Consider the following 21,049-nt stretch of genomic DNA (forward strand, 5'->3'; position numbering starts at 1 on the left):
GACTAGTGTTGATTCCAACTCATGCCTTTTTCCTCCATCATATTACACTTCATGTCTCTTTTTCTCACAATTGCTGGTTCGTTTTCATCTGCTATTTACTCACTTTGTCACTGCTTTCTTAGATTTCTCTTTCTCCTTTTATCTCCCGTTTTCGTCTTTTGCCCTGTTGTGTTGCTTGGGTACAAGTATGAAAAATAAGTTCTGCTCCACAAAAGTGAGTGCAGATGCCCACTGCCTGGAACTAAATGTAGCACTTTAAGCTACTGCCTTTTTGTGTAAACAAACAGCAAAACTTACTGCTCAGTGATAACACACACAAATATGTAAGCTCACTGTAGATAAATGCAATGCCCGCTGCAAAGCATTTTCTGACACTTACGGGTGAAGTGATTCAAAGTTGATGGGTTGACACTATCGCCACTGTCTCCGCTTTCGCTGCTGGAAATGTCATCATCCGACTCTCGCACAGAGGAGCAAGGGGAAGAACCATCAACTTCTTCAAACTTTCTCTTTAAAATTCCAGTCATAGCTGCAATGCTGTCACATGTATCTACGAGTGAGAGAAAAAAAAATTAAACCTTCAACCGCCGATCAAATATCTAGTCACACTATGCATTTTCTTGTTGTGTTTTGACTTCATAATCTATTGCACACCGCATAATTCGCCCCAGAATGGAGGCCGACGTATACAGTTAACATTCAACCCACACTGCCATCCAAGGCAGTTATTATCTGGACTCTTTCCACTACCTTTTATTTAGAAAAACTGTAAATATTATAACAAGCACACTCTTGAACACATATCAAGATTACGGGCAATGCTCCATTTTGCACAGTTGACTCAGTGGCGGCTGGTGACTTTTGAAAAAGGTGAGGCGTAAAAGTTGTGCATGAGTTATCTGCGGTGAGAGAGACTGACGGCCAAAAGAGGGGTTCAGGGAATTTCCCCCTGAGAAAATTTTGAAAAAAAGGGTAGCCAAATGGTGCATTTTAAAGCGAATTTGAAAAAGCAAGTTGGTTAAGATATCAATCAAAAGACTTCATATGATAATGACATAGATAGCAGCTTGACCAGTATATCCACAGAACTTCATAACAGATTTTGCGATAACACCTCTGAATATGCTAGTGAATATCTTACATCTGATGCTGTGATGGCAGAAGTGCCTCGTTATAGGAGCAAGACTTACTAAGTGTCACTGGTGGTTGGTGAAGTCTGAGAGTGGTGAGCTGAGAGGGGGCACACCATTTTTATGGAAGTCCATGGCGATTTACTGTGCATTTTATTATGGGGTTATATTAGTTCTCAGGCTAATTGACAGAACGGAGTTACACATGTACGGGGGGGGGGGGGCAGGCAAAGTTATTTTCATTGTAACAGTAGAGTGCACTGTTTACAATATATATTTTGTTATTGGGGGAGATCAACGCTGACTCATTCATAGGCCTAGCAAAAAAGTTCCACTTGCAGTCAAGTCTGCATCTGCAGCGTCTGAAGAGGAGACTCCCTTGCCCCTTCCATAAATAAAGTCAAAATCCGTGGGAGTCAGAGACTTTTGGCACATCAGCACACTACCATCTCTCTCAAGATAAGGGCCTGCACTTACCCAATTATAGAGCATATGTAATTATAAAGCGACAATAAAGACAAAAGAGAGTTGATCAGGCCCCATAACCACAGAAGCTTGAAAACACTGTAGTTTACAGTACCCTTTGATAATGACAAGGCAAGATTCCCTGCTCTTCACAAGGGCGAACAAAGCACACTTTTTTACTGTTCGCTCATTTAAAAAATTTAAATAAATTCAGTCACACTTCATCCAAGGAAAAGGCCAGACATTCATTGTAATGTGAATAGTTTATAATCTGCAGTGTGTCTGTGTCATGGCCAGCAATGCGTGCCCTACTGCCTAGTAGCAAGAAAAACACAAAAGTAACTTTCATATCAGGGTGTAAAATGGTTGGAGTGCTTACATGAGCACCAGTTACGTTGCACAAAGACACATACATTTATTGTTAGGCACGCACGAGGAGATTTGATTGTGATTGCCCAGGATGACAGGAGGTTGAGCGAACGCCGAGACTGAAGCCTGGTTCCCCTGCTTGTTATTTATAAATAGTCACAAACACAATTTATTATTAGCAGCCAGCACCCCTAAAAATAAACAGCAGCACTAGCCTACAGCTGCATATTCGAACACTGATGACGGACGGCGGCATTGGCATACCATAGAAACACTTAAACATAAAACAGAGTTTACCTTTGGTTTTACTCTGTGGCCCGCAGGTTCTGTGACTTGGAACATGCTTGTAATTACGGCCCGGGACATGTCCAGTGGCGAGGGAACTCACGAGGTGATTAAAGGAGGGGTCTTGCTTGCAGCGCTCCCTGCCTCCCTCATGTGCAAAACAGTGGCAATGAATGTGCACAAGTGAGAAGAGAGGCAAAAGCAGAAATGGTCATCTATGGTCTGAAAACGCACAAGAAATCTGAATTCTTCCCACTTAAGTGTGCTCTGGGAGTAAATACGAGCAGCATGATCCCATTTCGCCTTTCTCAGAGTCTGTACTGCAGATTCATAATCTCGCCACAGTAAAGTTTGAATCGACATTTTCAATGCGTCATGCCAGATGGTAAAGGGCACATCGAAGGAACGCTGCAGACAGCTTAAAACGAAAGGTAAAAAAAAAAAAAAAACTGTTGCTGATCTGTAACTTGACCCCGCGTGTGAAACCTCTCTCAAGCAGCTTAAGAATGAGGCAGAGGAAGGCACAATGCTATGGACAGCCGCCTAAAGTTAAGTAAGTCAGCCAATCCTGGCGCAGCATTAACATCGCCACTGCGCCAGGATTGACTAAAGAGCAGGGCTAATACTGCCTATAATGAGACCCGGCTCCCCCGGGTCTCTGCCTGTGTTAGTGCTAGGGGAGGAGGAGGAGGGAAGGGGCTACTGCGTGTGTGCGCATGCGTGGGCAAGTCATAAAAATGACTTGTCCTAAATGCGCACACACTGCTGCTGCCCCCTGCCCTCCCTGCTGCTATCTCCCAGCCTGCCCCTCACTGCCGCAGGCCCGCCCCCCACACCCGATCATGATGGCATCACTATAGTTAGTGACTCCGAGTCCGACCGACCTAAAAAAAAATGCATTATGACTCGGTAAATTTTACTTTTGGTATCAATGCAGTGACGGTCGTCCATGGCTAGTGGGGCAACGCCCCAACGCCCCCAATGGACGAACCGCCAGTGTGTACAAACCATGTATTTTAAATGTATCTTGGCACAGATTATGTACCATTAGCACTGGTACAAAACACCTGGCCAGAAGTAAACTTGTGCGGTGAAAATAGGAATGAAGCCCTGGTGACTCACTAGACTTGGTACAAGAAAAATCAAGACTAAAGGGCCTTAGCAGTCCTCCAGTAAAACCTGGTCACCCTTTAAGGCTACCTGTCAATTTGACCCCTGCAACTTGCATGAAACCATTAAAATAGGCATTTCCTTTACACAAATATAAGAACAATTGTCCTCAGGCACAAGAAGAGTGGCGAGAATACGAGTGAATATGTTACATGATTGGAATCCAGTACCATTCCATATTTATGTAACATTAGTTTACACTGCAGACCGTGGACCATGATTCTAGATACCCAGGCCCGGTGCCCCTCAGAATGACAACCGTGCATGTGGGACCTATGGCCTTATAGCGACTTTGTCATCAAATTCTTCCCTCAACATATTGCCTCCAACAAGAGAGGTAACTTCAAGACAGCCGATGTACAGCCATGTGGGATGAGTGTGGAGTCATTCTACAAATTTCCATTTCACAATGGTATTGTTGAGAAACGAGAATGGGTTGGATGGGTGGAAGGTTTTGGGAGATAATCCTGCCAAATGGTCTTATTGGAAGATCTTGCTGGAAGGGTTTGATCACCTTTGAGCTCATCTTTAGTTCAATTGCCAGCAGACTTTCGACCTTGTGAAGAGAGACTAAAACCAGATTCCAAGACTACAACCCACAGCACTGCACTCTATATAGTCAAGAAAATGACATCTAAGTACATGCTGAAGTCTAAGGCCTATCTTGAAGTAAGTCAGAGACTTCTCAAGCACGCCATGAGAAGACTGCCAGGATGACAGTGTAATCCACAGGTTAGGAGGCTTGAATCATCACTCGTGTGATGACTAAGGCTCCTTGAAAACATCTGGAAAAACCCACACAGTATGATCACGAAAAAGAGGGATGTTACCAAACTAATATATCTGCTGATACTTAAACACCGGTACAAAAGGGGGTGGTGATGGACGGAGCATCTGAATCAATCAAACAATCACACCCAGTCAAAAGATCTGGGTTTAATCCATCACCGTTCTTTAGCCCACTCTGCCACCCCAGTTCAGACATGGCTATATGCAAATCAGTCTGAACCCTGATGAACTTTCAATGTCATTGATGATTTGATTTCTAAACTATACAGAAGATAAACTAGTTTAATAGGTGACGAAATGCTCCGCTTAAACTGGGGCTCAATAGACTGCTCTCATGTTACAATGGCAGCCATTTACTAATAAACATTTTAGAATGCTAGTAACATCAACCTATAATAGTGCTACAGACTTGGTTAATTCTTCTTTCCTATCAGTTACTGAAAGCTAGGGTGAAGGTCACCTAGCGGAAAATGAAAGGGAAAGCAGATACAAGAATAGGTCAAAGAGCACCAATGCTCTTTGCTTTCCCCTAGAGCCTCACATGTGCTCCTATAGCAGTAGGAACAAGCAAGAATCTATCTGGTATATCAGTTCATGCACACCCTCTCTACCAATTGCCCGTTCATTCAGGGACCGAGGCAAGTATTAAAGATAGAATTGTACCTTATTTCTCCTGAGAACGATGTCCCTATTTAATGTGGGAAACCTGGGTTGCAATTAACTAAACATGAGATGTTGTTTGGAATATTCCTTCAGGATATTTAAAATAGGATGGAAGGTTTATAATTGGCTCACTTGATGCTAGACCTGGCATCTTTGGCATGCTTTTCCCCCCTCACATTTTGCCTTTAACTCTCCTGTGTTGCTGACTTTGCTTTAGGACTCTACACCCATTACCACAGCTAACCAGGGCTAAAGTGCTTGTGCTCTCTCCCTCAAACAAGGTAGAATTGACTTATACCCTATTGACATATGTAATTTACTTGCAAGTCCCTAGTAAAGTGGCATTACATGTGCCCAGGGCATGCAAATTAAATACTACTAGTGGGCCTGTAGTATTGATTGAACCACCAACTACTTTCATAGCACTTTAAACATGTCTCAGGCCTATCATTGTATCCTGTTTGTGCATTTTTAAACTGCCATTTGGACCTAGCAATATAAACTTTTTGCCAGCCTAGACCTTCCTTTTTAATACATGTAAGTCATCACTAAGGTAAGCCCTGAACAGCCCAGAAGGGAGGGTGCAGTGTATTTAAAAAGTGGGTCATGTACTTTATAGTTTTTCATAAATATGTTTTTCACTACTACAAGGCTTATTTCTCCAATAGGCTAACATTAGAGTCACCTTATTACACCCAAGTGATAATTTCTAAATGAGAGCAGGTAACCAGTTTATGAGTGGAGTCTTTGGAATTGTAATAAAAAGTCCTCTCTCATGGCGAAGTTTGATTCTGAATTACAAGTTTGATAATGCCACTTTGAGAAAGTTTGCATTTTCCTGCCTTAGCCACTTAGTACTGGCAGCCTTTCTCCGGGTCACATGACTGGGTATAGGGGACAGTTGGTCTTTGTGTATTCCCTCTAGACAGCCATACACAAAAGGGAGCTTTGGTATCTCTGAATGGGCCATCACTGGTAGGATGGGAGAGCGGAGTTGGGCACGTCCCTACTTACTATTGAATAGGCTGGTTTTGCCTCCACACAAAGGACTGCATGCCACATGTAATTAGTTTGGAGCCAGGGCAGGGAAGGCAGGGTGCCTGTGAATTGCAATGAGAAACCACTAGAAGCTTCTCCTGTTTCAAAGGAAGACCCAAGTAAAAATATTGCACCCCAGACCTCTCAGTACACTTCTGGATCTGCAGATTCTCTGCCAGGAAGAAGGACTGCTGTGCTGCTGAAAGGACTGTCCCTCTGCTGGACAGCTGTTCTGTAGGGATGCTGCCTGGGTGAGAAGGGCTGAATCTGCATCTTTTGGAAACAGGACCGCAAAGTGACTCCAATAGCTGGTTAACTGGCCTCCTGACTGGAGCCTCAGGGACAGAAGGCTCTAAACACCTTGAACCCAGCACCTGGGCTCTGCCATTTGTGAGTCCCACCCTGCCAAGTGGTGCCACCCCAGCCAGTCCTGGACCCTTGGAAGTGGGCCTGAAGGTGCTCTGCAAGCCCATTTGTAGATCCAGCAGACCAACACTTTTCTGCTGTACAGAGCAATGCTCAACAGAACAGACGCATCATCTCTGCTGTGAGGATTCTCAGAGTACAAAGACTCCACCTTGCCCACGCTACCGCCATTGAAATCTCCACAGTGAGAAGCTTCACCGGCACAGTCCATCAACGGCAGACTCTATGTCACCGTAGGTTCTCGCATTGCATCTCTTCAGAACCGACGCATCACTTCGACTGTGTGACACATCCTCGACACCAGACTTCGCAATGCTCCCCAACTAGGACTTTAGGTACTCTTGTTCAGCGGGCCTAACTGGGTCCCCGTAGCTGGGCTGTGCTCTGCCTGAACTTGTGACTGTCCCGATCTGCTTCGACCAGATCCATAGTTGGCACATTGGCAAAAGCACAATGTACTTACTGAAATCTTTAAACCTGCATTTCTCCGGTTCCACCGATTGGATTTTTGTTGTTTTGGTCTTGATTTAGTTATTAAAATGTACTAAATTTTTATAAATTGGTGTAGGATTTGTTTTGTGATGTATCGTCTCTTTATTACTGTTTGAAGTGCTGCATAAATACTTTGCACATTGCCTCCAAGTAAACCCCTTCCATGCTTATGACGAGCCCAGCTCGTCATGAGGCACAGTGGAGCTGTGCTCATGACGATCTGGGCTCATTGCGCGATTGATTCCCCGCCTGTGCGGGAGAATCAATCAGTGGGCAGGGTTGTGACTAGCCCAGCTCGTCATGAGGCACAGCTCCACTGTGCCTCATGACGAGCTGGGCTCGTCACAAGCACCGCGCGCAGTGCTCCCCGTGAGGGAATTACCCCCGCAATGAAGCGATTAAGCCGGACTGCTCTGTTCAAAGCCACCAGAGTGTTTAGCACAGGTTAATTTGCAGTTTGCTTGTGCCTCACCCTGATAAGGATTGTGGTTGCTGCTGGAGTAGGGTATCACCCCCTTCCCTCAACCAGTAACCCAGTGTCTTACACTTAGGAATTTTTTTAACTCTCCCTTCCACATCTTCGGTCTATAGAATAGGAGTACAGAGCTGGCTTTGTTAACAGTCTGGAAGGGGACCTAATGGCATCTGGCACCTCAGTGCTGCCAAAAAGCTGTATAACCTTGCCCTGGATTATAGAAGATTTAACAGAACATCTTCACTGGGCTAGTCCTGATGACTTATCCAATGTTACTGGCCCTCCTCTTCAAGTGAAAGTGGGTACTATAGCTGGAGAGACAATTTCGGAGCACACACAGCTTAAATGCCATGCTACTGAACAGGTTCCAGAGAAAAGTGGGTGCATGCATTTCTGAGCCATTTTATGATCCAGCTCTTCCAGCAGAGGATAGGAGAGGTAGAAGAGGAACAAAGAATTCTGAAATCAGGTGTACATGGTAACATTTCCTTTATTGCTTGAAAACTCACATTAAAGACTTTACTGGCAAGGTTGGAAATGCTGATATAAACCAAATTACATTCTTACCAGACTACTCTGAAACTAGTATTACTACGGTAATACCACAACTGGTTATAGGTAAATTAAAGAATGGTCAGAGGGATTTTTAGGTTAGGGGAGAGGATGTGCCTTACGGCCAGAGCGGTCGACATCGAAGCCGGGGAACCGGGTTCGAGTCTCTGCAACGACGCTCAACATCCTGTGCTTCTGGGTAAATCACGTAATCTCCCCATGCCTAACAAAAATTGAATTGTCCTCATGTACTAAATTGGTGCTATGTAAAGCGCTCCGATACCAGATATCTTCGGGTCTAGTCCGCGCTATATACAACTCAATTTTTTTTTTTTTTTTTTTTAAAAAGACAAGATTTCCGGATGGGTTTCTGCAATCATTTTGATATAACAATATGAAGAATTTGTCCATTAGGGATGGTGAATAACCCAAATGTAAGGACTTCTACAGGTTGCATATCTTGATGACACATTTTGCCCCCAGAAGTTGACAGGTAACAGTGTTAAGAAGGGGGTTAGAAAGTAGGATTTCTTTGACCCAGTCACAAGATAAGTAGCAGGGTGAAGAACAGCCTTTAGCGTGCCAAAAATGTGTTCAAACATCCACTGAAATAGCAAGCTGTGGTAACACCACGGTCTGAACAACAAACCGGAAATAGTCATTGAAAATGGCAAGTGTCACTTTTTTTTTCGGAGATGTAGTTGGTAGAGGATGGATTGGAAATCCTGTCATTGCAAATCTATAATTTTTCAGGTACCATTCACTCTCAGTTAGACCTGCCTGCTGAATACATATCAGCGAATTGTACTTTTGATAACATAAACCAGCGAAACCACTATCTTGAGGTAAATATTGAAGAGTGTGAGGGAAAAGGATTGTTACTTGTGAAACGAGTGCTGTAGACATGGAAATTATCCGTTTTTACAAATTGGGTTTAGCTATATAGGATAGAAGAGACCAGATTAAAGACCCTTTTTTCTGAACCTGCTGCGGGATTACAGGGCACGGAGAAAAGATCCTTGGATAATGTTTTCTCAAATGGTAGTTGTGAGATCGAGGCCCACCAACAGCATTCCCCAGAGCATACAAAAAATCATTCTGCACCTGCAAAGTGCCAATTTTCATGATACATCTGGAGTATAAAGTAAGGGTGGTAAATAAAAATAGCAGAGATTCCGCTTTGTAAAATGCGATTGAGGTTGTACTAATAATATTGCCATGCAGAATGGACTTAAACTGAACAAGTAAGCACCAGCGTTTATCTCTTGGTACTTACAGCATGCAAGGCTGCTGCAGTAGCTACTGTATTATCCTTTACCTACAGGCTTGGCTCACTTACATTAAACCACCTCCTACGTTTGCTAACTATATTGAACTATTGGGACAAACATCAGGTGCTCATCAGCATGCCACAATGTTTTTGAGGTTCAAACATCTAACATATTTTGGCTACTAAGTGCTATAAAATAAAAGCTAATAGATTTAGGAGAAGCCTCAGTAACTAATAAAAGGGTCTGAAGGTTACTTTTTGGAAAACAATTAATTAGTATAGATATATAGGCGTGGCATGCGGAACTACTTAGGACAAGGGTATGATTTTCTTAAAATGACAACAATGAAAATGAGGTGGTCTGGTGATCTGTGTATTTCAGAGGTACAATCTCCAAATATGTCCTGCTGTTCTCACTATCACATCTCAAAGAAGTGAAAAGAAGGCACAATGATGCAGATAACTAAAGTCAAGGAAAAAGTAAAAAAAGGGGGGTGAACAGAAGCCACTCTAGGATGTTTGGTATCCCATCATTGCACATAAGTGTGTGCCCAGTGTCATCATCTGGTTATTACCAAACAACTATATCAAGTTCCATTGTAAGATGGGTGGGGAGGGTGTTCCAGGTCTTGGCGGCAAGGAAGGAGAAGGATCTGCCGCCAGAGGTTGTTTGTTGGGTGCGCGAGACGGCGGCACGGACAAGGCTGGCGTAGTTGAGCTGGCGGGAGGGGGTGTAGAAGTTGAGTCTGTTGTTAAGGTAGGCTGGTCCGGTGCTATGGAGTGCTTTGTGTGCGTGGGTGAGGAGCTTGAAGGTGATCCTCTTGTTGACGGGGAGCCAGTGTAGGTCTCTAAGGTGGGAGGTGATGTGGCTGTGGCGGGGGATGTTGAGGATCAGTCGGGCGGAGGAGTTTTGGATGCGTTGTAGTCGTTGCAGATGTTTGGCCGGGATTCCTGCGTAGAGTGCGTTGCCGTAGTCCAGCCTGCTGCTGACGAGGGCTTGGGTCACCGTTCTTCTGGTTTCGGTCGGGATCCATTTGTAGATCCTGCTAAGCATGCAGAGGGTGTTGTAGCAGGAGGAGGGGATGGCGTTGATCTGCTTTGACATGGAGAGGGAGGAGTCAAGGATGAATCCTAGGTTGTGTGCGTGGTCCGTGGGTGTTGGAGCTGTTCCCAGTGCGGTCGGCCACCAGGAGTCGTTCCACGCAGAGGGGGTGGGGCCTAGGATGAGGGCTTTTGTTTGAGTTCAGTTTCAGACGGCTGCTCCTCATCCACTCGGCAGCGGCTTTCATTCCCTCGTGGAGGTTGGTTTTGGTGGTGTGCGGGTCCTTGGTGAGGGAGAGGATGAGCTGAGTGTCGTCGGCGTAGGAGATGATGTTCTGGTCGTGCTGGCGGGCGACTTGTGCGAGGGGGGGCCATGTAGTCGTTGAACAGGGTCGGGCTAAGGGATGAGCCCTGGGGTACGCTGCAGATGATGTTGTGGGCTTCGGATCGTAAGGGTGGGGGTGGACTTTCTGGGTTCTGCCGGAGAGGAAGGACGTGGTCCAGTCAAGGGTCTTCTTCTGGAATCCGGCTTCTTGGAGGCGTGTTCTTAGTGTGCGGTGGCAGAACGTGTCGAAGGCGGCTGATAGGTCCAGGAGGATGAGGGCTGAAGTTTCGCCGTTGTCTAGTTGGTGCCTGATGTCGTCTGAGGCGGCGATGAGGGTTGTCTCAGTGCTGTGGTTTCGTCTGAATCCGGACTGGGATGGGTCTAGGATGTTGTTGTCCTCGAGGTGGTGGGTCAGCTGTGTGTTGGCGATCCTCTCGATGACCTTCGCCGGGAAGGGGAGCAGGGAGATGGGCCGGAAATTCTTTAGGTCTTTTGGGGTCCACCGTGGGCTTCTTGAGGAGGGCGTTGATTTCGGCGTGCTTCCAGCTTTCCGGGAATGTCGCTGTGTCGAAGGAGATGTTGATGACCTTCCGTAGTTGGGGGGCGTTGGTTGCGCCGGCTTTGTTGAAGACATGGTGTGATTCAGAAAAGGGGGTGTTGATGAACAGAGTGTCTGAATTAAGCAGATCACTCTTACCCAGTCCAAAGATCAGGGCTTGATCAATCACCGTTTTTTAGCTCACTGCACCATCCCAGCTCAGAACTTGGCTATATGCAAATTAGTCTGACCCTGGCCCAGTGCATCATGGGAACAGGGCAGACCAAACTACCAAGCCAATTCTTATACTGGGGAGGAAACAAGCTACCGTTGACCGGTTTCTGGCATTTCAGCCGTCTTCGGCCCGGCTTGCTTGAATCCTGATGGTGCAATGAGCTAGGGACTCACATCTGAGTATACCCTTCCACGGTAGCTTGTCTCCTTTCTGGTGAAGAATTGGCTTGGTAGTTTAGTCTGGCCTGTTCCCATGATGCACTGGGCCAGGGACAGACTGATTTGCATATAGCCAGGTTCTGAGCTGGGATGGTGCAGTGAGATAAATAACGGTGATGGATCAAGCCCTGATCTTTGGACTGGGTAAGAGTGGTCTGCTTAATTCAGACACTCTGTTCATCACCACCCCCTTTTCTGAATCGTTTTTGGCCACTATAGGTGTGGCAGGGTATACTCAGACATGAGTCCCTTTCTCACTGCACCATCAGGATTCAAGCAAGCCGGGCCGAAGACGGCTGAAATGCCAGAAACCGGTCCCCGGTAGCTTGTCTCCTTTCTGGTGAAGAATTGGCTTGGTAGTTTAGTCTGGCCTGTTCCCATGATGCACTGGGCCAGGGACAGACTGATTTGCATATAGCCAGGTTCTGAGCTGGGATGGTGCAGTGAGATAAATAACGGTGATGGATCAAGCCCTGATCTTTAGACTGGGTAAGAGTGGTCTGCTTAATTCAGACACTCTGTTCATCACCACCCCCTTTTCTGAATCGTTTTTGGCCACTATAGGTGTGGCAGGGTATACTCAGACATGAGTCCCTTTCTCACTGCACCATCAGGATTCAAGCAAGCCGGGCCGAAGACGGCTGAAAAGCCAGAAACGGGTCCCCGGTAGCTTGTCTCCTTTCTGGTGAAGAATTGGCTTGGTAGTTTAGTCTGGCCTGTTCCCATGTTGCACTGGGCCAGGGACAGACTGCTTTGCATATAGCCAGGTTCTGAGCTGGGATGGTGCAGTGACATAAATAACGGTGATGGATCAAGCCCTGATCTTTGGACTGGGTAAGAGTGGTCTGCCTAATTCAGACACTCTGTTCATCACCACCCCCTTTTCTGAATCGTTTTTGGCCACTATAGGTGTGGCAGGGTATACTCAGACATGAGTCCCTTTCTCACTGCACCATCAGGATTCAAGCAAGCCGGGCTGAAGACGGCTGAAATGCCAGAAACCGGTCCCCGGTAGCTTGTCTCCTTTCTGGTGAAGAATTGGCTTGGTAGTTTAGTCTGGCCTGTTCCCATGATGCACTGGGCCAGGGACAGACTGATTTGCATATAGCCAGGTTCTGAGCTGGGATGGTGCAGTGAGATAAATAACGGTGATGAATCAAGCCCTGATCTTTGGACTGGGTAAGAGTGGTCTGCTTAATTCAAACACTCTGTTCATCACCACCCCCTTTTCTGAATCGAAGACATGGTGTGGGCAGGGGTGTGACGGAGATCCTGAGTGGATGGAGTTCATGACCTTGCGTGTCTCATCGTCGTTGACGTTGGACCAGGTGGTCAGCTGGTTGGTGCAGGTGGCGTTCGGGGTGGAGTCTGTTGCGGTCAAGGTGGATGAGGTGTTGAAGCTTTCGTGGATGTCGATGATCTTGCGATGGAAGAATGTGGCCAGTGAGTCACACAAATCTTGCAAGGGCGGGATGTCGTCGTTGCTGGCGCTGGGGTTGGAGAGTTCCTTCACTATGTTGAAAAGTTCTTTGCTGTTGTGTGCGTTGTTGTCCAGTCGGGCCTTGAAGAATGATCTCTTGGCTATTCTGATGAGGTGGTGATGTCTGCGGGTGGTGTCCTTGTGGGCTGCATGGCTGTCTGGTGTGCCGTTGTGGAGCCATTTCTTCTCCAGCTTCCGGCATGTACGTTTGGAGGTCTGGAGTTTTTCGGTGAACTAAGCGGCTTTCTTGCTGGGGTGGTTGATGGAGGGTTTCTTGAGCGGGGCGAGGGTGTTGGCGCAGTCGTCGATCCACTGTCTGAGGTTTTGGGCGGTGGCGTTTGTGTCAGTGGGGTCGGTGGGTGGGTTCTGGCCGAGGGTGGAGGTCAGCTGGTCTTTGGTGACTTAGCTCCAGCAGCGGCGCAGCAGTTGTTGGGTGCGGCGGTGCGTGGTTTGTTTCTTGAAGGTGAAGTGGATGCATCGGTGGTCAGTCCAGTGGAGTTTGGTGCTGTGGTTGAAGGCGATGTGGGTGCTTGTGGAGAAGACTGTATCGAGCGTGTGGCCGGCGGCGTGGTTGGGTTCTGTGACAAGTTGTTGGAAGCCTAGGTTGGCGATGTTGGCGATTAGGGTGGCGGAGTTGGCGTTGTTGTTGTTCTTGAGGTGGAAGTTCAGGTCCCCGAGGAGGATGTAGTCCGTGGAGGAGAGTGTGTTGGTGCTGGCGAGGTCGGCGATGGAGTCGCTGAAAACGGCCCGGGGCCCAGGAGGACTGTAAATGAGTGCTACTCTGAGAGTGGTGTTTGGGTTGGTGTGGATTCGAAAGGAAAGATGTTCGGCTGGGTTGAGGAAGTCTTCAGCGAGGGTGTGGTCCTGGAGGGTGGACTTGTGGATGAGGGCTATGCCTCCTCCAATTCCGTTGGTGCAGTGTCTGCGGCAGATCTTGTAGCCGTCTGGGATGGCTATGGCGATGTCAGGTGCAGAGGAGTCATTCCACTAGGTCTCGGTCAGGAAGGCAACGACTGGGGAGGATATGTGTCGAACAGGTCCCAGAGCTCGATGGTGTGTTTGCGTGCGGAGCGGGTGTTGAGGAGTATGCAGCGGAGGTGGTTGGGTTCGGTACTTGGAGGTTTGGAGGTTCTGTCGCATGTGAAGTTGCAGGTGTGGCAGGAGAAGGGTCCGTGGGTGCGTTTTGAGGCGGCCTGGAAGCAGCGGTGGTTTCAGCCGGTGTTGAGTGCATGAAGGGTGGTGGCGTCGTATCGGAGTCTGGCGTCATCCAGGGGTTCTGGCTCTGGGCGCGGTCCAGTCACGGATGGGTGCAGACAGGCTTGCCTTTGGCACGCCAGCGGCGCGGCCACCATTTAAGGTGAGGAGGGAGGGAGGAGCAGGCGGGAGCGGGGTGGCGAGGGGACGTGGCTGTAGAGGTCAGTGGTGGGAGCTACTGGGGAGAAGAGCGAGCCTCAGACCGAGGGTCAGAGGTCTTGCTCGCGCTCCCCTGCAGCGCCACCATTAAGGAGGGGGAGGGGCTTGCAGCAGCTGGGAGGCGGGAAAAAGCTAATAGGAAAAAAAGGACGGAAAGGGCACCAGTGAGAGGGGCACAAGAGACAGAATTACAGTGTAGGCAGCAGTTAAATAAAATACAAAATGCAGTGGCAAAATGAAAACAATGTGGAGAAAAACCAACTCAGTGACACGGCAGCTACTGGCACCGAGTCTCGAACCCTACCAGGGTGGGCCTCTGAGCACAGCACAGCAGCAGTGGACAGCGGAACTACTGGGGAGAAGAGCGAGCTTCAGACCGAGGGTCAGAGGTCTTCCTCTAAAACAAATAGTGACTTTCAGGTATGTCTGTCTTTAGAGTCCTTGAACAAAAACATTTGAATAGATTGTTTACAAACACGAGGTGGATGCCAAATTGTGGATTGTACAGTTAGTTTGCTATGCTTGATCTGCTCACTACATGTCATGAAATTAAGTGTCTATGACATTGACCATATTTCTGACATATGAGGAAGGGAACCAATATCTGTTTTCCATTTGGGTTAGCATCAGCATGCTTCTACAATTTACGAAGCTAGAATAGGAACTAAGTAGCATCTTTTTTTCAAATCTGTCCTCATTGATGTTTTTTAATACAGTTTCAACATGTAAAAAAATTGCAAAATAATAAAATCAAAATAGGCAAAGGTCATCAGTTCTATTTGCAAATCGATTAATTGTCCATATCACACATTTCTTGCACCTTGATCTCTACGGCATAGAGTCAGACACAGAACAGATCCCAGCTGCTGATTGAGGTTTCATATCCTTGCCCATTATAGAATTGTGTCCTGCAGGGTTGCATCAAGGGTGTCCTCCTAGTTGGCATAGAACTGCAGTCCATGCCCTGGGTTAGTCACATAAAACGTTCTGCGTTTTGTGAACCTCTAGCTATGACCATACCTTTTTTCTGTGTCAACGCCGAGTTTACTTTCTTGACACTGCTGTATAAAGATCTGCTTTAGTCTGAACCCCAAATTCTTGCTCTAACATTCTGTATGTGTTTTGTGTATGTGTAATGAATGTGCAGCACATTTATGGTAGTGGAACTCTGTTTGTGGTGAGAGTCTGAGCGCTGGCCCCAATGGGATTCATTTTTGATGGCCTCTGATTCAGTTTGGCACAATGTAGAGGATTGTCACAACTTTCCCAGGCAGTGTTAAGTGTATTGATTGCCTTCCTTTGACTGAAGGTCAGAACATACACTGAAGCGAAGGAGGCTGGACAAAGGAGTACCCTTAAAAATTCAATCAGGACCTTGTCAACAAAAGACTGCTCATTAGTTCTTCCTTAGCACCGTCATCTGGTGGATCGTAGAGGTAAGGGGTGGGACAGCAGTTTTCCTTTGTTCAAGATGAGGATGTTTTATAGACATGCCCTTCCCCTTTGCCTGGTTGCTGGTTCTGGAAGGCTGATGACAGTCAAGCGAAGATATCTCATTCATCATTTTGAGTTGTCTTTGCTTTGCCAGCATCATTGATACCTGCTGAAAGAGCAAACACGTTTTCACCAAGGCTGTGTCTGACTCCCAGCCAGAAGATTGCGTTTGAAAGAGAGCAATCCAAACTGGTTCCAAAGCCTTAGAATGTAGTTCCACATTTCCCGCCTGGAAAAATATGCATCATACTTGAAGGACTACTGTTTGATCAAGGCTGGTGTCTACATCACAGCTTGTCTCTGAGAAGTTTAGGACCATCCCTTGAAGTTTGCACTTCTTGCTGAGAAGCTGAGGGTCTGCTTGGCACCTAGAGGAAACCTGTCTGCTTTTTGAGAGAGGGAAGGGAAATGTCTAGCCCTGCAGGAGGCGAGCCTATCTGGTAGGTGAGTGAAGTGGGCACTGGCATGAGAAAAGCCCAAAAAAAGCTGCCTGCCAGTGAAACCTGAGCCATGAGTGGGATCTCCGAGGGGACTCGCTTTTGAATTATTCTCAGTCATGCAAGTGAGAAGCAATATTGTCTTTTCCTGCACTGTGCTGTGTGCCTGAAAGGTTGGTGCTGCTTAACATCAGAGACGTCTTATGTCCCCACTACCCTGAGTCTAGCGCAGAGAAATGTTTTACTTGACTCAGTTTCCAGAGCCACAGTAGGATGGACGCCAGAGGTAAATTACCCCAACTACCCGAGTTGTGGCCTAGTAGTCTCTGCCTGTCATGTGTGCCCCATATAAGGTCTGACAAGGTGTTTCCACAAGCATCCCTTGTATATCTTTTCTGTGCCTAACTGGTAGCGTCATGAGCTGTGCTGCTTTCTTTCTCCTTTTGACGTACTCAAATATTGGTATGTATAGCTGGTAGCTCGCCAAACCCGTTATCATTGGTTGTCCTGTGGCTGAGGTATATTTCTGGCACCCCAGCTAAGTATTTTGAGGGATACAGCATGCCAAGCTCGTGGACCAGTGAATCTTCATCCAAGGTGCATTTTCTGAGATGTGCTGCTGGGCCCTTTCTCAATAAAACAGCCATACAGTCCCTTTCAGGCACAGCACCCCTCCTGAGGAGTGTAAATAGTGCCTATTGAAACCCCAGCCAGCTGTTCTGTGAAGTCCTAATTCTGTGAGGTTCAGAGTCTGGCAGTCCTGTTGAGAAGTGCCCATATTCTTTCATTACAAGTACAGTAGCCCTGCTAAATATTGCTGTCCGCTTTAATGTATAGTAGCTATACTGAATTCGAGGCCCTGTGCACTTTGCGGTGTAATATTTTCCATGAAATGCATGGATGTATGTATATCAGCACTCCTTTAGAAGAGCCTGTATTTGCACCTCCTGTCAGGGTGGAGTTTACCTTCTTAAGATTGTCACATGCAGTTCCAATGCTGGAATTCACCAGCTGCCCTCACTATTGAGACAGCCGTTCACTGCTGTGGTGTATGCACAACTCTGTGCCAGATTTTTTTTCTAAATATTGGGAGTGAGTTGTTGTTTAAACATGTGCATTTTTTTAGTCTCTTTGTTACCCGTTCAAACTGTTTTTTTTTTTGACACATTCAAGATATATATTGTCTTTTTTTTAAAACTCTTTTTATTAAACAAACAAAAATAAAGAACAATACAAGGGAAAAACCAAGATCGCAGGTGAGCGCTTACAATCCTCAATCACATGGGTTACTATGGCTAGATACAGAATCAATTGTTACGAAAATCAATATTGGGATCATGGGGATTCCTGCGCTTCCAATTCCAACCTTGACATATGTGGCTCACAGATCTCACCTCGATAACTCTTCCATGCCATATATATGTTGTTTTATTGCAGCCTGAAGATGTTTTTAAAAATATGGAGATTTTCTGTCTTTATTTAATCTCATTATTTTTATTGCATTTCTCAAATGGACAAAAAACAAACAATATAACGTGTACCATGAACTGTGTCCCGGCATAGCAAATATTTTCGAGTTTTCCTAGGAAATGTATTTTGCACAGTACATTTTTATGACTACCGCACAGTATGAAATGATGGCTGTACATTTGATGACTGATCTCAAACTCTGGGCTATATGGAAAGTATAAAAACTATTGATGTTCTTATTTAGTACTATCTAAGGAATACATTGGTGCAAGGCAGTCCTCCTTTCCTGACAACGTAGCTGAATGTATGTGTTGAAAATGAACTTTTGCCGATTTTAAGGATTTTTTTTCCCAAAACATGTTCATACCTTCCAGTAGGATCCTCACTAAATAACCTATCCATACCAAGGCTTGTGTCGTGTCTGTGTTCCCGTGATTCAAGGCGTATGGTTTTTCAGTGGGTCTTGGGTCCAACATATGATAAACTGGGTGCAGTGCATTTGGTAATTCTGCTTGAACCGGAGTAAACTACCCAACTTAAAGCAAGATATCTGGGGAAATCCAGAGTTTGTGTGATTCCTACCTCTTTTTGTTACCCAGAATATGCTGCAAATGTAAGGACAAAAAAAATACATTTTTCCCTTTTCTGTGTCAGAAAACGTCTAAGCTTCTGGCAAATAGCAAAAGACATACTACCCACCATCCCCATGCCTGCCCTGATAAAAACTGTGTCCCTCTCCCTCCCCAACAGCTCTAAAAGTTTCCCATCTCGGTTTTACCTCCATATGCTATGGCAGTCAGCCTGCCCCTGACCACTGCACTCACTGGCTCCAACATTATTGCTTTTTGAAAATCCCTGGAGTTACATACACATCTAACTATTACTCTTTTGCCCTCAATGTCAGACTCTTGTAATAAAAAGCAGGCCAATCTAAGCCTCTTATCCCTTGATCCGTTGTCTATTTTCAACAGTATCACGGTGGCTGGGAACGATAAAAAAAAAGTCATGTTCCTTGAACATGAAAAAATAAATAGACATCCATACATCAAACCAAGATCTTCCAATGAATACTTACATTTTTCCAACATTACCATTGAGGAAGGTAATCTTCTTCCCAACCTATCTATTGTTGGGTGTGCCGTTTAGTTAAAATTTTCCACCAATGTCAGAGGCCCCTTTCTGAACCTGCCTTATGAAATGAATGCAGTGCAATCCTGATTTTGCCCATATGCTGCCATTAAGCTAATGGGATCCAGTTCCACCCTACCTTTGAACAGTAAATTTGAAGACCTTGTTAAATAGAATTACTACTACTACTTTGTTTTTATCTTTAGTGTGCACCTTTAATGCAAATGTACTTGCCTCCTCTTTTTAATCTTATTTGGATCGCCTCCACCTTTGCCTACTAATCGTTTAAAAGTGAGTGTACCCCAACCCTATATGCAGGAGAATATAATCCCTTTACATTAATGTCAGTACATGTACAGGTGAAGGGTTGATGGCTTAAATAAAAATATTTACCTGTCATCCACCTCTCCCCAACATCAATTAACTGAAAAACATAATCATAACATCTAGAAAAGTACCATGCTTCCCACCACAAGTGAGTTCACATCTTAAAGATCTTTGCATTTACATCTCTAGCCTGTGCCACTGGTCTCACCTCGCTGACTCTTCCAGTCGCATTTAAACTTTCATGGTCTCTGTAGCCCATGTACATTCATGATCTAAGCAATAAACATCCTGTCCCTCCATGAACACTTATATTACCCCCAATTATTGACCTGTCATCTTAGGACAACCTATGTTTTTGCTTTCAAACAGTTCACATGAGCCAGAGAACAATGATCCAGTATCACTCTCTTAATATTTCTCTTTGTCTCAAGTGCGGCTTCAGTCTCCATAAGATTTATCTTGATGTTTATCATCAGTACGCTTTTGGGGGATACTTTATCATTCATCACTTATGTCCATATTCAAAGCTTTCATGCTCTCTTTTACTGAAGTAATATGTTTATTATTTTGGCCAATCTAGAAATATAATCCTCGGGGAAAATGCCCATCTGAATCTTAAGTCTTTGCAAGGCAAGGGCTTTTAGACGTGTTTCAGGGTCTTCCTTTTCAGTGATTCTGTAGAAGAATTATATGATCATCTATAGCCAATATTTTCAGTGGAACGCCATATTGCAATTGGAGCAGAACCATGTGTACAAAGTAGCAACTCTCAAAGTGTAGTTGTTTTTAAAAAACATTTCACAGTTTATTTAAGAAAGTATCAAAGATAAAGAGCAGGAGTATTATTATAAATATTTTGTTCCATACAGTTTTTTTGTAGCATAACCTAAAGGCTGCAGTAGAACTTATCACTATTTATCTTGTGTAACTGGTCAACCCTAGTTGCCTTACAAATAATTTCATTAACAGTAATGGGGTGAACCTGTGTCTCTCAGAACGTGGGTATGGATACTAAAATCTACAGATGGTTCTGTCGGATAAATCAATTGCTTAGCATTCCATAATTAATGTATAGTAAGAAACACACCAAGGAAAATATTCTGCAGTTTAAATGTAGTATATTATTCTTGTTCATATATGGCTGCTACATGAACATTTTCATCAACACGTAAACAAACAAGTGACTTTTGTGAGTAAGTGAAAAAGAGTGACAAGGAAGAATTACAAACATGTATTTTATCAATCAGTAAGCGTCTGTCCTTTCACAATTTATTTCTCAAGCTTTCCCAAATGGCCACGGCATTAGGCCATTTGGGAAAGCTTGAGAAATAAACTGTAATTTTTCCTTGTTGTATATATAGCACTCACGACATCACCATGTCACTCTTTTTCACTTACGAAAATGCCAATACACAACCCCTTTATGTAGAACAGAGGAGTAGGAACACATTGTTTCCTATTTTTTTGTGCACTTGCAACAAGATAACTTTAAATTGATAGTACTGTGGCTTGTGGTTTCCTATTTTACCTCACAGCAGTGCCAGGTCTCATCTGTTGTGGTTTTAGATAAGCACTTGTTTTCTGTATACTATATTACCTTGTAGCATTGCATTGACCCACTTTTATAATATCAAGCAGGACTAAAATTCGGGCAGGAGCTCCCTTCTGAGCCCTGTTTTTTTATTTTATTATTACAGTAGTGCTTTGGACCATTTGTAATAGAATCTTTGGGATGTGTGCCAGTTTGAGGGTGTTGCTACCATCTCAAACAAGCATTGTGTCCATGGTGGCAATGCTGTTGTGGCTCATTTTTCATGCA

The 21,049-nt window shown here is 45.2% G+C and overlaps 1 protein-coding gene across 1 annotated transcript in view; it reads right to left on the reverse strand.

Moving 5' to 3' along the window:
- Nucleotides 1-21,049, reverse strand: part of CSRNP3 (cysteine and serine rich nuclear protein 3) — a 336,425-nt gene that overhangs the window by 216,996 nt on the left and 98,380 nt on the right. Inside the window, exon 2 of the mRNA XM_086956591.1 lies at nucleotides 380-550. Within this exon, the coding sequence (XP_086812717.1) occupies nucleotides 380-550 (171 nt within the window). The remainder of the gene's footprint in view (nucleotides 1-379; nucleotides 551-21,049) is intronic.

This window comes from Lissotriton vulgaris, chromosome 2_1 (genome assembly GCF_964263255.1).
Source record: "Lissotriton vulgaris chromosome 2_1, aLisVul1.2, whole genome shotgun sequence".
In the NCBI taxonomy this organism is placed as follows: domain Eukaryota; kingdom Metazoa; phylum Chordata; class Amphibia; order Caudata; family Salamandridae; genus Lissotriton; species Lissotriton vulgaris.